Below are 16586 nucleotides of genomic sequence, written 5' to 3' on the forward strand. Positions count from 1 at the left end.
ATGGTGATGAGCAGGGATATGAAGCAGGAATGTCCTAAGGTGTTGGGCCTATCACCTTTTCCTCACATCTCATTTCCCTCCTTTCAATTCTTTTCATCCCGCAGCCATCTCTGAACCTAGGCTGGCGATCTTTTTGCCCTCAGGATAACTGCGATCACGTGCGCTCCCAAACAGCCTTTCAGGAAAGGGGCAGTGTCTCTTTCAACATGAACCATGACAACTCAAGTATGTACTGGCGCTTGCTTTGTGGGGGCTGGGAAGTCCTTTGACCTCCAAGCCAAGTGGGAGGAGTTTTTTTTAGGGCAGGTGGGGGAAGGTGTGGCCCTCCAGATCCATCAGCCCTAGCCAGGACAGCCAGTGGGGAGGGATGAAAGGAGTTGTAGTCTCTGGCGTTACCCACATTTCTATTCTCTTAGGTATGTCTGTGTGAGTATGTTTAGAGAGTGCAGAACGTTGGACTGAGTGGGTGTGGCTGGTGATGCTGTGGAAAGTAGGGGAGAAGTAGATATATGGGGGAGCTGAGTGGTTTGAGGGGTTCGGTGGGTGATTGGGTTTAGAGGGCAGATGTGTTTAGATTTGTGATTTCTTGTCAGGAGTTGTGTGAGGAGTGAGTGAAAATAAGATCATAAGGACTAAGGATTGTTATTATTAGATTTATTTCTACCAGAATTATTAAGAATAGGCAGGATTGGAATAAAATTCAAAGGAACTAAGAACTGTAAACTACAATAAACATTTTCTTTATTTTGCTACCGCAAAACCACGTGTCAGTTTGGCTGTGTCCCCTGCTCTATTGGTTCATAAATAAACACGTTACATTAAACCTTCAGCCTGCTATATTCACAGAAAAGCCTTTTCCAAAGCTCCTTACCTTTCCCCTCTGCTATAAGGGAAAGGTTATACTTTTCTTTTTACCCCTTCCTCGGGTATTTAAGTGGTGGTGCTTAGCCTGAGGGAGGTGTGCGCGTCAAGGCCTTGTGTGTGAAGTGGTGGCGTCGCATAGTCCAACAGCATCTTGAGGGCGACATGCCCCCAACATGTTTTGGGGCGTTCGTAAATTTGTAGGATTTTATGCTGTGTCTTCACTCTGATTGGGTTAAGAACATAAGAACTGCCATGTTGGATCAGGCCAAGGGTCCATCTAGTCCAGCATTCTGTTCACACAGTGGCCAACCAGCTGCCTGTGGGAAACCCATAAGTAGGACATAATGAAATTTCTCCTCCTCCCTCCCAATCCCCTTTCCTTTTGTGTCATGTCTTTTAGATTGTAAGCCTGTGGGCAGGGACTGTCAAGAAATACTTTTGTAAGCCGCCGTGAGAGCCTTTTTTGGCTGAATGGCGGCATAAAAATGCTTAAATAAATAAATAAATAAATAAGCATTGAACAGGGGGTTGGACTCAATATTTATTTATTTATTTATTGCATTTCTATACCGCCCAATAGCCGGAGCTCTCCGGGCGGTTCACAAAATTTAAAACCATTCAAAGTATAAAACAACAGTATAAAACCATAATATAAAATACAATATAAAAGCGCAACCAGATAAAAACAGCAGCAATGCAAAATTAGAAATTTAAAACACCAAGTTAAAATTTATTTATAGACTGTTAAAATGCTGGGAGAATAAAAAGGTCTTATGGGCCCCTTCCAATTCTACTATTCTATGATTCTATGATCCCCTACCTTCAGAGGAGCCAATATACAGAGGCATATTGGCTCAAAAACCTGAAGCAATATATAGCCATCATGACTAGTGGCATTTTAAAGTTTCATAATCAACATTCCGGGTGTTTCCAGAGGAGGATTTTTAGGGTGCAATCACCCTGCCTCATTCACAGATACAGCTGTGAGACCAAGAGGAGTTGAAGCTACATCTGGAGGGCGCCAGGTTGGGGAAGGCATTTGCAGATGCACAAACTACACATAATCGAGGGATGGGATCTCCCCTCCCTTCCTCTCCTGTTACATTAACTTTAAAATTATAAGGGCAAAGCAGGCAATAATGCTGGCGGGTTGTAGAGATGAATTCTGAATATGTAGGCAAGAGATTATTCCATCCAACACTGGATGTCACCGTTGTACTACACAAATATCTCTGAAATTCAACATTAGAGTGGCGTAGGAGGCTGGGAGGCTCCCATTCCCTTCTAGCGAGTGATATAGAGCGCTCTCTGTTTTTCTGTCTTGCAGCCAAGGAAATATTATTGTCTCCCGACGGCTGCAGATATCAGCCCCAAATTAATATTTCAGCTCTTATATGGACAGGCTTCATTTCGTAGGTTCTGTTATACGGGCAGGCTTCATTTCGTAGGTGCTGCCATGGGTCATATTGGATGCTACTTTTATGTCTTCAGATTGCAGAAACTTACGCTCATTTCAACATGAAATTTTATATTCATGTTGAAATGAGCATAATCCATGCAGCCAAAACGATTTCCTGGAAAATACTGACTCTGCCACACATCTGTATTGGTTTGGGACCTTGCTTCTCCTCTTCTTCTTCGCTCCTCTTTGCCCTCTCCCTCATTTGCCCTCACTGCCTTTTAAAATGTCTTGGCCATGGCAACCCACATGTTGTTTACTGGTATCCATGCTATCACAACCTCTGGAGCTTCAACATGACATTTTCCAGCATCACCAGACAAATGGTACCAGATTGCCAGGCTAAGAAATTATATAAAAGAGTAGTTCGCAGGGAATCGTTGTTTTTTAAATCTGTGTCTTGCAAAGAGGTTTGCTGGTGGACGTTGGTGGTCTGGGGTGGGTGGGTCACCAGACATGATTTAAGCACTCCAGCCTTGCTGTTTTATCCTGGAAAAGAGCTGATGAACTCAAGATGATGCTTCTTGTTACACTGAAAGATCCCATCAGAACATAAGGAGAGCCAGTGTGATGTGAGTGTTGGGCTGCAGCTTGGGAGATCCGGGTTCTAGTCCCCACTCGGCCATGAATCTCAGTGGGTGATTTTGGGCCGGTCTCTGACTCTCAGCCTAACCTACCTCACAGGGTTGTTGTGACGATAAAATGGAGAAGAGGAGGATCGTGTAAGCTGCCTTGGAAGGGGAAAAAAGGCAGGATATAAATGTAATAAGGAAGGGGCGAATATTTTAGGTCTGTAATGGGCCTAAACCATTTAAGTTTGTATAGGACAAAGCAACCGGAGGTCTGGGAGTCAGCAGTGAAACTGTTTCATGCTGGTGCATGATGACTGGTGCGTGATTCATGACTCACCTTCATCATGATATGCTAGGGTGACCATATGGAAAGGAGGACAGGGCTCCTGTATCTTTAACAGCTGTATTGAAAAGGGAATTTCAGCAGGTGTCATTTGTATGAATACAGCACCTGGTGAAATTCCCTCTTTATCCCAACAGTTAAAGCTGCAGGAGCTATACTAGAGTGACCAGATACAAAAGAGGGCAGGGCTCCTGAAGCTTTAACTGTTGGGATAAAGAGGGAATTTCACCAGGTGCTGCGTGCATACAAATGACACCTGCTGTAATTCCATTTTCAATACAATTGTTAAAGATACAGGATCCCTGTCCTCCTTTTCATATGGTCACTCTATGATATGCTATGAAGCATCCCAAACCTCCATGCTATGATGTGCATTTGATCATCATGCCCACTGGTTAGAGACTGAGCCTTTGCCATGTGTATAAGACCATTTAACCTACACTTGTGGCCCTTGGATGTAGATCGCCCCAAAGCCTGGATAATGACTACAACTCTAGTGGTGACACAACACATCTTGAAAGAGGACAGAGGGACGAAGGGGGATTTTCTCGTGTATGGATCCACTACATCGGAGATTATTGAAGAAACTGAATATATAAATAAGGTATGTCATTTCTCCATGAGCGTATGAAGGGGCTTTATATGGAGTTGGACCACTGGCCCATCTAGCCCAGTATGGACTACTCTAGGGTGACCATATGAAAAAGAGGACAGGCTCCTGCAGCTTTAACGGTTGTGGTGAAGAGGGAATTTCACCAGGTGCTGCATGCATACAAAAGACAACTACTGAAATTCCCTTTTCTATGCAATTGTTAAAGATACAGGAGCCCAGTCCTCCTTTCCATATGGTCACCCTAGACTATTCTGACTGGGAGAGACCAAGATCTCAGCAGAAGGTCTCTCCCAGCCCAGGCATGCAGTATGGTCAAACCTTATAGAGCTGGAAAAAGTGCAGAAAAGGGCAACTAAAATGATTAAGGGACTGGAGCATCTCCCCTATGAGGGAAGGTTACATCAGCTGGGATTGTTTCGCTTGGAGAAGAGGAGGCTGAGGGGAGACATGATAGAGGTGTACAAAATTATGCATGGTGCGGACAATGTGGACAGGGAGACATTTTTCTCCCTCTCTCAAAATACTAGAACCGGGGTCATCCCATGAAGCTGATTTTGGGAGATTCAGGACAAATAAAAGGAAGTACTTCTTCACACAGTGCATAGTTAAATTATGGAACTCCCTACCACAAGATGTAGTGATTGCCACCAATTTGGATGGCTTTAAAAGGGGGTTGGATAAGTTCCTGGAGGCAAAGGATATCAATGGCTACAAGCCCTGATGGTTGTGTGCTATCTCCATTATTCGAGGCAGTAAGCCTGTGTGCACCAATTGCTGGGGAACATGGGTGGGAGGGTGCACTTGCACCATGTCCTACTTGTTCATCCCTGGCCGATGGCTGGTTGGCCACTATGTGAACAGAGTGTTAGACTAGATGGACCCTTGTTCTGATCCAGCATGGAACTTCTTATGTTGTTATGTTCTAGAGCATAAGAATATAAGAAGATCCCTACTGGATCAGACCAAGGGTCCATGTAGTCCAACACTTTGTTCACACAGTGGCCAACCAGCCATCGGCCAGGGATGAACAAGCAGGACATGATGCAACTGCACCCTCCCACCCATGTTCCCCAGCAACTGGTGCCCACAGGCTTACTGCCTCAGCTACTGGAGGTAGCACGTAGACATCAGTACTTCCAACAATTTGTCCAATCCCCTTTTAAAGCCATCCAAGTTGGGGGGCCATCGCTACATCTTCTGTTAGTGAATGCTATAGTTTATACACTGTATGAAGAAATCTTTCCTTTTAACTGCCCTGAATCTCCCACCATTTAGCTTCAAGGGATGACCTGGGCTTCTGGTATTATGGGAGAGGGAGAAAGACTGAACTATGGCATATATCTATATGGATGAATGGACGGTTGGATCTTCACATATTACTTTTTCTTTTTTAAAAAGTTGTCACATTTGAAGATTTAACATTTGAGTTATTTTCAGGTAGATGTTTGAAAACATCTGTATCTTGGCAGAAGCCATGGTTAGTTGTCGAACGTACACAGCGATAAACCTTGGATTTCCATTTTGTTGTGTCATGTGTAAAATATTCTGATATATGACAGAATCCTGCTCAGCTCAAGCAGAAATAATTTAAAGAGCCATGTCAAAATGTTGACGCTGCAGTACATCTGTCTTTAGCGGATAAAGTTTGTGGCTCATTCACCAAATACAGCTGTTAACAACTTATGAATTAGTTTTCCAGTAAAATGCATAGAATGCCAGAATTCTGAATTCCATTTTCAATTGCACTTCAAAATTGTCAACAAAAAAAACCCCTGTTATGTAGAAATTGAAATTTCCAGAAATATAACAGCCACATTTAATACAACATATGGTGTTTGGTGAATCACATTTGTATATCTGGCTTAGATTTACAAGCATAGAATATCACGGATATGTTGATTTTTCCATTTCCTCCTGCAGATTAGATCCACCCTAGCAAAGGTTCAACCCCTGCCGAGTAAACGTGGCTTGAGTCATGGGGTTCCAGATTGCCTGTCGCTGGATTCAAAGGTATGGATGGATATTTTTGTGCTGAAAATACGCGTTGTAATGGCCAAGCTGTATCTGTCATGCATTGCAGTAAGACAGCCTTCCCCAACATGGCGCCCACCAGCTGTGTTGGACTACACTTCCCATCATTCCCAGCCAGCATGGGAGAGTGCTGTAAGCTAACCAACAACCAAATCATGGTCTCAACTTTAGCTTTCTTAAAAGCAGTAACTAAGAGCAGTAGCAATAACTACCTACCGTCCACAATTTAAGCACTGCCTTGAATTATGCATGTTTTGTTATGCTGATGAAACAGCAGGGCTCACCATTTCCCCTGGAAAGCAGGCTGCAGGGTCATGCTGCTTGCTAACTAGAGGTTTGCAGGCCTCTCTGAACACAGAGAGAGTTCAGTGTTCCTAAAGAACGTTAAGGAACTGTGCTTGGCTTTTAGTTGTCTGATGCCACCAATTTGCAAAGCTCGGCAGAAAGAGTTTGCTGCCCAGTGCAGTGTTCCAAGTGCTAATTAATCTTGTAGGCAGAGAATATTGTCCCAGGGGAATCAAAAGCTGTTATTTATCAGGTCTGTTGTGCTAATGCTTTCAAATATGAAAGCCCCAGGGAGCTGAGCAAATAGAACATGATAGTTTATTGCCATGGGCTGAGAGAGGGGGAAAAAATGTTTTGGCTTAGAATCTTAAGCACTCTTGGGTCTCAGTTCAATGTGGGGCCAGAGCTGTTGGCTTGCAGAATTCATCTGGGCAACTCAAACGACACCTGCCTGCCGGCAGCTGCTTGTAACATTGCCACCATAATTGGAACCAAGGAAGATGCTGTATATATCAGGTCAGATTGTTTCTCTATCTAGTCCAGGGTAGAGAACCGCTTTTCCTTCCAAGGAATCCCATTTCCTTGGGAACAGTCTTTCGGGGGCTGTTTGCCTGTGGTGGATGGGGACAGAGTCAGAGCTCCATCACACCAGTGATTTAGTGCACTCTCGCCATGCCTGGTGTGCGGATTTGCAGCACGGTACTCACATGACACCGTGCCTGTCCTGCTGACACCCTGTCTCTTCTCCAGCCTTTTCCATCTTTTCCTAGAACACCTAAAGTCTGGATTATTTCCCCCAAGCGCGTTTTCCTTTGTTGGGTGTGTGTGCTGTGATGGTAGCATTGCTGTTGGCTTGAATGGATTGCATCAGGTCCTGGCAGGGAAGAGAGATCTCTCCCAGCAGCTGGCTCCAAGCCTCAATATAAAACCCCAACCTTGCATCCCAGGCTCAAAAGCGTGTTTTTTTTTAAAAAATAATCATAATCATACAATGCCCAAATCTCTGCAGAGACAGGATTGTACTCCCTCGATGCTCCCAAAGAGCCAGACTAAAGGGATGTTTCATTTTTGCTGGGCAGAAAGGCGGTCTGGTTGAAGTACTCATCTGACAGGACCTGCTTTGTTAAGAGGGGAAGGAGCAACCAATGAACTGGAGGGAGAAAGAGAAGGGGTGGGGTGGAGTGGAAGAGCAAACAAGCGAAAGAGCATTGGAGGTAAAAACGCAGAGGCAAAGCAGGGGAAAAAATTACGTGTGATGGAGCCCTCAGTTCACACAGTCTTCTTTCTCTTTCTCCCTGTCTCCCATTACCATCCATCCATTCACACATAAATCAATCCATTCACACACACAGCTATTAATCCATCATCCCTTCATTTTCTTTTTCTCTTCCCCTTTCTTTCGCTTTCTCTGTCCCTCCCCCCAGACCTCTTCATTCATTCATTCTTTCATTCATTCATTCTTTCATTCATTCATTCATTCACACACACCCTCATGCCCATGCATGTGCACACACCTTTCTAGTGCTTTTACTGCTTTTAAATTATATATTGTTTTAACTTGGTTCATGGTTTAATTTGTTTTTAACTGTGCATATTTATTGTTTTATATGGTATGCTTTTATCTGTATGCTGCCCTGATATTGGGCGGGATACAAATGTTTTAAATAAATAAATAAATAAATAGTGCCCCAGCCTAGCAGGCAAAGTTGCACTGGTACAGCCACCATTTGCTGGACTATCATTGACTTTAATTCAACAAAAGTGTGTGTGTGTGTGTGGAGTGAGGGTAGGCAACAAACTCCTCCCAAAGCTCCCGCCTTTGGAAAACAGCCCTAACACTTGCCAAATACACAGAAGGTTGAATCAGAGAATTATGGGCCTGTTCAGACAACATGCTAAGCTATGTTTAGGCCGCTAACCCTGTTACAAAAAATGGGTAGAGAGCATGTTTAAACCATGGTTATATATCAAGCATGGTTAGGAATGATTCACATGACACGCTAAGTCATGGTTCATATGGCACGCTAAGCCGTAATGGGCCTGTTCAGACAACACGCTAAGCCCTGGTTAGGCCGTAATTAACCCTTTTGCAGCAAATGGTTAGTGAGCATGTTCAAACTGTGGTTATATAGCCACATGATGAGAAATGGTTCACATCACACTATAAGTTATGGTTTACATGACACGCTAAGCCGTAATGTTTACATTAAAGTACTTAACCACTTTGTGTGTTGTCTGAACAGGGTCATTGTTTAGCTCAAAATGCTTAACCACCATGGCTTAGTGTGTCATCTGAACGGGGTCAACATGGTGTGTGTGTGTGTGTGTGTGCATCTGTGAAAGAGAAGACTGCACAATTGCAGCGCTGTGCGTGCCAGCTATATTTCCCAAATTACCGTTGCAGGCACGGCTTGTCGTGTCTTCTGAACATGGGCAGCAACCCTCAAACAACACATGGGCTATTGTTGGATTATTTGAGTGTTGCTACTGTCCCCCAACAAGCCGTCCTGCCCAGGTTCGGATTAGACGGCAAGACAAGCCAGTGAAGGTAATTTGAGAAATCTGGCCAGCCGTTGACCAGCTTGCATGGCGGATGAAATAAGCCTTCTCTGCAATCCAGGGAAAGGGAAAGAGGAAGGAGGGGGAGAGAGCGAGAGAGCAGTCAGTTCTGTTAGTTAGGACTGAATAACTAAAGCCATTGTTTATTGGGGATTAGATCACAGGTTTTTCTTTTTTAAAGAAACCTAGAGACATTTTGTCGATTGGAGCAATCTTAATTGCCAGCACAATATCTGAATTGGATCTTCCTGGGAAGAAAGTCAATGGGTTTATTATTCATTCCATCTTTCTCTGCTTCCATGCTGGTTCCTTGGAGGGTGGTCTCTTCCCCTCCCAGCAGGCAAGTGTGAAGTGAGCTGCTAGAGGAGGAAGAGAAGGAGGGACAGGGATCACTGGAGAAAAGTCTGGCATGGCCCAGGAGGGGGGTCTACCCAAAGGGGAGGTAGGACTGAGAAGGAGAGTCCATAGGACAGATGAGAAGGGGCTGTGGTGGGATCCAACCCCCACGCTGTCTGTCCCCTGTCCTTGATCTAGCCTGTTGTTGGGTTATTTGAGGGCTATTTCCCACTCCAGCGATCCATGCCGGCCAGGTTCGGATGACACGACAAACCGTGCCTGGGCGGGTGATTAGGCAAATGGTGCCTGGCATGCGGCACACCTTAAACAAGCTATCATGACTATACAAAACTGGCCTATTGTCTACTCTGGCTGGTAGCAGATCTTCAGCATCTTAGGCAGAAGACCTTGCTACCTTACCCTTTTTACGGAGATGCCAGGGATTTGATCCTTGGACTTTTTGTGTGCAAAGTATGTCCTCTACCACTATGCCAATGTTGATCAGAGTTGCTTACAAAATTTTCCCCACTCAATTATACTCCCTGTTTTTTGAGGTTCTGAAAGACCTCCTTTTGTTTCTGGACTGACATTGGCACATTAGGAATCAGCCCTTTGTCCATTTTTGAAATTCCATGTGTTGTCCGGACCCTAGCACATATGCCATTCTGCCACAGTTCTCAGTTCGCTTTTTTGCCCCTTTACAGGTTACCAATGCACTCAAAGCATACATGCTCAGTGATTAAATTGCAGCATGGAAATTAATTGTGATGTGATTGTGCAATTGCATCAAGTGTCCATTTGTGTGTGTGCTAATTTAACCAATCTCTGCATGTGCTTATGCACATCTGTAACCTGTGAGTATAAAAAGATCTGAGCTGAAAACCACAGCAAACAATGCATGTCCTCGTCCTGAAAATCAATTCAACAGGCAGATGGAGTGAAAGATGGGGGCAGTTAGCCCATAGAACAATAACAGAATGGGGTGAATCAGCTCATCTTTAATGTGATTTTGTATTAGCCACATTTCCAAGAACCTGGATTGGAAGCCGATAAAGAGGCCTTAGCCTCCAGCTGCAAGGAGACCATGGAAAAGATGAAAAACACAGAAGAAGAACTGTCACGGGTGAATAAAGAAAACGAAAGGTTAAAGATCAAGGTATGTCCATATTTCTGTAATGTAAAAGAAATATTTCTGAAACTACACAGAAAATCCATTTGCATTTCAGATTAATTCTGTTAAAAAAATGTGACTCTGAATTGGTTTTGAAACTGGCCTGGAATACTCAAATAGCTGAAGGTAAAACAGTACCTGGACTTTACCAACTCCAATCTGCAGCTGGAGAGGCCTCATGATTGAACGCTCTTCCATATATAATGAGCTTCTTGCTTATATAAAAAAGAAAGCTTTGAGGAAGAAGAGTGGTAGGCAAGCCTTCTACCTCTTAAGTTAGTTTTGTACATGTTGGGATATCTTTGTTTTTCACGAGGAAGCATTCAATCATGTGATTTCCCTCCCTCTTGCACTGTGCTTTGGTACAATCCAGGAAAAGTGCCTCATCTGCTGTTGGTGTAAAGTAGACCTGAGTCTATAGTATGGAAGGTTCTAGAATCGTATGGGTTGCCGATGTGGAGCATTTGCTTGAACTATGTTAAAACAAAAGATTAGGGTGGGGTTTAATGTACATGTTTGCAACTTATTAGACCAACCCTTCCCAACTGAGTGCGCTCCAGATGTTTTGGCCTACTACTCCCATAATCCCCTTCAGCATAGCTGTTGGCCACTTCTAGTTTCAGAGTAAAGAGGATAAGCACTTTGTGGTTGCTAGGCAATAGCTGGAGGCAATCCCACAAGACTCAATCCCCATCGAGTCCAACCCCCGGCTCAATGCAGGAATCCACCCTAAAGCATCCCTGACAGATGGCTGTCTAGCTGCCTCTTGAATGCCTCTAGTGTGGGAGAGCCCACGACCTCCCTAAGTAACTGGTTCCATTGTAATACTGCTCTAATAGTCTGGAAGTTTTTCCTGATGTCCAGCTGGAATCGAGCTTCCTTTAACTTGAGCTAATTATTCCGTGTCCTGCACTCTGGGAGAATCAAGAAGAGATCCTGGCCCTCCTCTGTATGACAACCTTTCAAGTATTTGAAGAGTGCTATCATGTCTCCCCCTCAATCTTCTCTTCTCCAGGCTAAGCATGCCCAGTTCTTTCAGTCTCTCTTCATAGTATATCTCTGACGCATATCTCGAGGGCAGTCTGTATGGACGTACATGCACAGTGCACATACGTAGATGCACATACATGCAGTCATTAGGATTGTGTTAAAAGGGAGTTTCAGTCATTCTAAGTATGTATGTGTGGACTCTCCTCCCCTGGACTCTCTTCCTCTTTGGCTGCCACCTGGTGGTGCCAGTCAACTATTACAGCAGGTGTAGGCTGCAGCTGCTAATAATACCTGAATGCTAAAGAGAGATAGCAAAGCATTTGCTAAATATCTCAATGCTTCTTTTCCCTTGAAATTAAAATTACTTAGTAATTGGTAAACCTCCCTCTTGGTTTGCTCCGGAATTTGGCTCCGCACGTGGAGCTATTTTACAAAAAATAAAAATAAACTTCGTTTGTTCTGAGCTTAAGAACGTAAGAAGAGCCGTGCTGCGTCAGACAAGGGTCCATCCCATCCAGCATCCTGTTCACGGAGTGGCCAACCAGCTGCCCTGTAGGAAACCCCTAAGTAGGACATAAGTATAACAGCACTTTCCTGCCCATGTTCCCCAACAACCTTCCAGGCCTCCAGAAAGTGTGCATTTCCCCCAGCACACCATTAGCATGGCCGGGGGAATTGAGCACGTTCTGAAGGCCCTGGAAAGCGCGCTTTGCCTCCCCCGCCAATTGTGGCCTTTAAGGCCCTCTTAAAATCCTGGATTAAGAGGGCCTTTAAGGCCAAGTTTGGTGCAATGGGGGAAGGGAGGCAAAGCACGTTTTCTGGGGTCTCCGGAAAGTGAGCAATTCCCCCTGTTCTGCCCTTTGTCCTTTCCCCCTGCTGCGGCCGCCATTAACACAGCAGGGGAAATTGCCTGGTTTATCCTTCCACTACCTCCAATCAGCATGGGTGGGGAAAATGCAATTTCCCCACCCTTGAGAAGTCGTTCCCCCCCCACCCCACTGATGGGGGCCCTAAGGGCACTGTTAATAGGGTGTTTAAGGCCTCCATTGGTGCAGGGGGGAGGAGGAGAGAAACTCAATTTCCCCAAGGCTGGGGAAATTATGTATTTCCCCCCACTGTGTTGATTAGTGGCCACTATAATGCAGTGAAGGAAAAGGACAAAGGGTGCAGGCAGATTTTTGCCCCAACGCTGGTTTTCATTGCCTAAGGTACCACACTTTTACCCTGAAATATTCAGAGTTCTAGCTAAGTTTTGGAAATGCGGAAAGCTGTTTGAGTTGTTTTTGCTTGACCTGATGTGCTGTCTGGCAATGGTTTCAATATTATGTTTTTGCTCGCCTTTCATACCTATTTGATGTATGTATCTACCTGTTTTAAATTGCTTTCACCCACCTTGGGGAAAAAAATTAAACACGCCATCCTTGCCCTCCGATTTGGGACTTTTCCAGCTGGAAGCTTCAAGAGCAGCAGGGGCAGAGGGCGTGAAACACGGGGCACAGAAACTGCAGGAGGATTTCTCCAAGCGCTCTGAGGATCTCAGGAAAAGGCACGAAGGGACCATCCATATAATGAAGGTAAATGACTTTGAAGGGGGAGTCTTGTACGGAAGTCTCTGGTCAGTAGCAACTCCTGGCTACTTTGAATAGGTGGTAGAAGATGCAGATCTAGGGACAGTTGAAGGTTTTGTTGGGTCCATATTTTGAAGTGGGCCAATCTGAACTGCACCTTCCAGAGGCAGACAGCTCCTGGCCTGCCGGCTGTGTTCTGCCATTGGTAGGGCTGAAAATGGGGAGGTCTGAGTGGGGAAGGGAGTCATGGGTGGCCAGGGAGGCATGGGATCCTGAGTTCCCCTTGTTCCCCTGCCCCCAAGCAAAGCCAAAAGTGACACCAGTTTGAGAGCTGATAAAGGAACTTCCTTCCCATTGCAGGCCATGTGTGTGTGTGTGTGAATAAAACCTCTCTGCCTTCTACCCTGGCCGATGGGAGCCACAAGACTTAGGAAGTGGCAGTTCATCCACCATGGAACTCCCCCACTCCACACACACACACACCACATTAGGAATGCTCCGTAACAGTGCAGAAGAGGGACATCTGAATGCATTATTATTATTATTATTATTATTATTATTATTATTATTATTATTATTAGTATCCCGCCTTTTGCCCAATACTGGGCCTCAATACTGTAGCGCTTTTCCTAGGACAAAAGGCTGAAGGATTTGGGGCTTTTAGTTTAGAAGAAAAATGACTATGAGGGGGACATAATAGAGGGGTGTACAATTATGTATGGCTTGGACAGAGTAGGAAGGGAGAAGTTTCTCTCCCTCTCCCATAATAAGAGAACTCAGAGCCATTTGATTGGCAGAGCTTCAGGACTGACCTGAGGAAGACCTTCTTCGGACAATGGATGATGAACTCATGGAATCCGCCGGCACACGCTGTGAGGCTGACAACTAGCTTAAGGCTGGCCTGTACGTGCAGCAGATACAACCCAAGGGCAAACTAGACAAGATGTTGATGATTTGAATAGTAGCCAAAGGTGGCTTCTCTTAAAATGCAAATCACACCTTCAGAGAAGGGATTTTTTGACAGTACCATGTCCTGGACCCCTTGAGCAACTCTTAAAGGATCTCTTGCCTCCTTAAGAGTCCCACCTTCCTTCTTTTACCTTTCCCTTCCCAGTAACGTGGGGTTTAGGCTGTAGACGTGGGGTGATTGGAACATCAGACACTTTAGGTTTAACACAGCAGTTTACTGATATATTCAAATGAGCAAATTACAATTAAACGTATTTAGTCAATAGAGCTGTGGCAGGGTCTTGCGATTTACTGTTTTACTCTGTACAGCACCATGTACATTGATGGTGCTATATAAATAAATAAATAATAATAAGAATAATAAGAATAATAAGAATAAGAATAAGAATAAGAATAATACAAAAAGTATTACAAGAAAATCAAAGTTGCAGAAATGCAACTTCTTTTACCCTAAGCTTCACCTAGACTTCTTCAGGCTGCTTCTTTCTTCTCCTTCCTCATGCTCTGGTCTACCTGGCTATATAGAACTGACTGGGGACATTATGCCACTGAATTGCAGCCGTTGGGGAGGAGGTGTTGCCATCATGTCCTGCTTGGGGGCGTTTCAGAGGTACCAGGTTGGCCACTGTGTGAACAGAATGCTGGACTAGAGGGACTTTTGGTCAGATCCAGCAGGGCTCTTCTGATGTTCTCCAAACATATGCCTTTCACCTGGGTGCGAACCCAGCTCCAGTGGCGAGATAGCCCAGGAAAGCAGCCACTTTGCAACCTTGAGCTGAGTAAACGGCTTAAGAATTTGCTGCTGCGGGAGATCAACCCTGTTTCTACATGTCCCTCAGCATTTCGATGTTCTCCTCCCCTTCATAGGCCCGCAAGCTCGAGCAAGAACAAAAATTAAAAGAAAGCACAGACAGTCTCAGCCAGCTGAACGTGCAACTGCAAGAAAGGTACGAGCGGATCGAAGAACTGGAGAAACGAGTGCAAAGGATGGAAGAGGTGAGCCTGGAGGGTCTGACACCGTTTCATCAGCCACCTGTGCAGGCCATCCATTCTGCAGGAACCCAGGGCAGGGGGCACACACACACACAGCAAATTTATTTATTTATTTATTTATCTATATATATAAAAGCCCAGAGGCCTCCTCCAAGCCACTTATGCAAATAGGAGAGAAGGCAGAGGCAGTGGATTGGCCTACTGGTTGGTGATGTCATCGCCAACCAGTAGGCCAATCCACTGCCTCTGCCTTCTCTCCTATTTGCATGTTCTCTCCTATTTGCACTTATAGGCCAATCCACTGCCTCTGCATTATCTCCTATTTGCATGTTTAAAAATTCTGAGCTCACAGGGCCTTCTATGGAAGTTCCAAGAAAAATAACTGCCATCTAGGGAAGTTCCAAGATAGAAGGCCAGAGGGCGCCTCCAAGCCACTTCTAGGTTTTGCCCTCTGGTGCCATCCAGCGACGTTTCTCAAAACTGTGGCCTTCTATGGAAGTTCCAAGTTCTGAAGAAAGATAACTGCCAGGAGCTTCCTGCCTAGCAGACAGGCCAAAACCCACTAAACTCCTCACCAGACTGCTCCTCTACACCTGTCGTATGACAGGCTTTTTTGCTAGTTTACAATATTTATCTACCGCTCTCCATTCAAAATTTTGGAGCGGTGTACAAGATAAAATAAAAACAGTGTACAAGATAAAATAAAATAGAAACAGAATCAAAACACGTTGAAATAAATTTTTTAAAAAAGGAAAATGCAAAGTGGCTGGTTATCAAGGGAAGGCTCTCTGGAACAACGGCGTTTTCAGGTGGCGCCAAAAGGAATGCAGAGTTGGCGCCTGCCTGTCCTCCAGAGGCAGGGAATTCCATAGGAGGGGGGCCACCACACTGAAGGCTCTTCCCCTGGTGGACTCCAATTGGAGGGTAGCTCTATGTGGAACCACCAGGAGCTTGTGGGGTGGGGTGGGGGCTGCCAAATATGTCACTGGCTGCCAAAGCTTCTAAAGATTCTTAGTTTTCATCTTTGAAAAAAACCCACATTAAAAACCCAAATTGAAGGGTGAAATCACAGAAGGCAAAGGAACATAGGAAGCCAGATTATACTGATTCAGACTCTTGGTCCATCTAGCCCAGTACTGCCCACACTGACTGGCAGCAGCGGCTCTCCAGGATTTCAGGCAGGATTTTCCCCTCGCCCTACCTGGAGAAGCCGAGGATCGACTTGAGACAATCCAGGTGGTTGTGACCAAATCCCATTTAAATCAATGGGACATAACGTAGTCAAGCTTAAGTTGCAGTTCATTGCTTTCAGAGGAGTTCACATTTTAGCTAAACGAATAGAACAAAAACCTCGACACCCCTTCTTCTAAGAAAAGTGTTTTTTGGAAGGGGGGGACTTGGGGCAAAGAAGCAGGGGAGGAGGTGCTTAACTCACATCCCGCCAACCACTTCACAGCTGCAGCCGTCCTCCCCCTCCTCAAAATGGCTTTCTTCCGTTGGAGGTGGGCAACCTTTCCAGATGTTTCAGCCTTCAGCTCCAGTCAGCTCTAGCCAGCATCACTGATGGATGAGGGATCATGGTAGTTGTAGGCCAAAACATCTGGAAAGCTCACAAGTTACCCTCCCTTGTTCTAGATGCATGTTTTCCTTGATCTGCAAGTGCCTAAGCGCTAAAGAAAAACACAGCCGTACATTCATGTTGCACATTACATGCTATAGCTGGCTTAATTGCACACATCGGGTTGGACATCTAGGACCTGGTGTGTGTGTGTGTGTGTGTTGTGTGTGTGTGTTACAAATCTGAAGATTTTTCTCAGCCCAGCTGCCTGTTGA

The 16586-nt window shown here is 45.0% G+C and overlaps 1 protein-coding gene across 1 annotated transcript in view; it reads left to right on the forward strand.

The window, feature by feature from the left end:
* Positions 1–204: 204 nt before the first annotated feature.
* CCDC68 (coiled-coil domain containing 68) overlaps positions 205–16586 on the forward strand; it is a 34876-nt gene continuing 18494 nt past the window's right edge. Inside the window, exons 1-6 of the mRNA XM_063128694.1 lie at positions 205–225; positions 3700–3842; positions 5772–5861; positions 10081–10218; positions 12672–12797; positions 14628–14756. Of these exons, the coding sequence (XP_062984764.1) occupies positions 207–225; positions 3700–3842; positions 5772–5861; positions 10081–10218; positions 12672–12797; positions 14628–14756 (645 nt within the window). The 5' untranslated portion in view covers positions 205–206. The remainder of the gene's footprint in view (positions 226–3699; positions 3843–5771; positions 5862–10080; positions 10219–12671; positions 12798–14627; positions 14757–16586) is intronic.

This window comes from Elgaria multicarinata, chromosome 6 (genome assembly GCF_023053635.1).
Source record: "Elgaria multicarinata webbii isolate HBS135686 ecotype San Diego chromosome 6, rElgMul1.1.pri, whole genome shotgun sequence".
In the NCBI taxonomy this organism is placed as follows: Eukaryota; Metazoa; Chordata; class Lepidosauria; order Squamata; family Anguidae; genus Elgaria; species Elgaria multicarinata.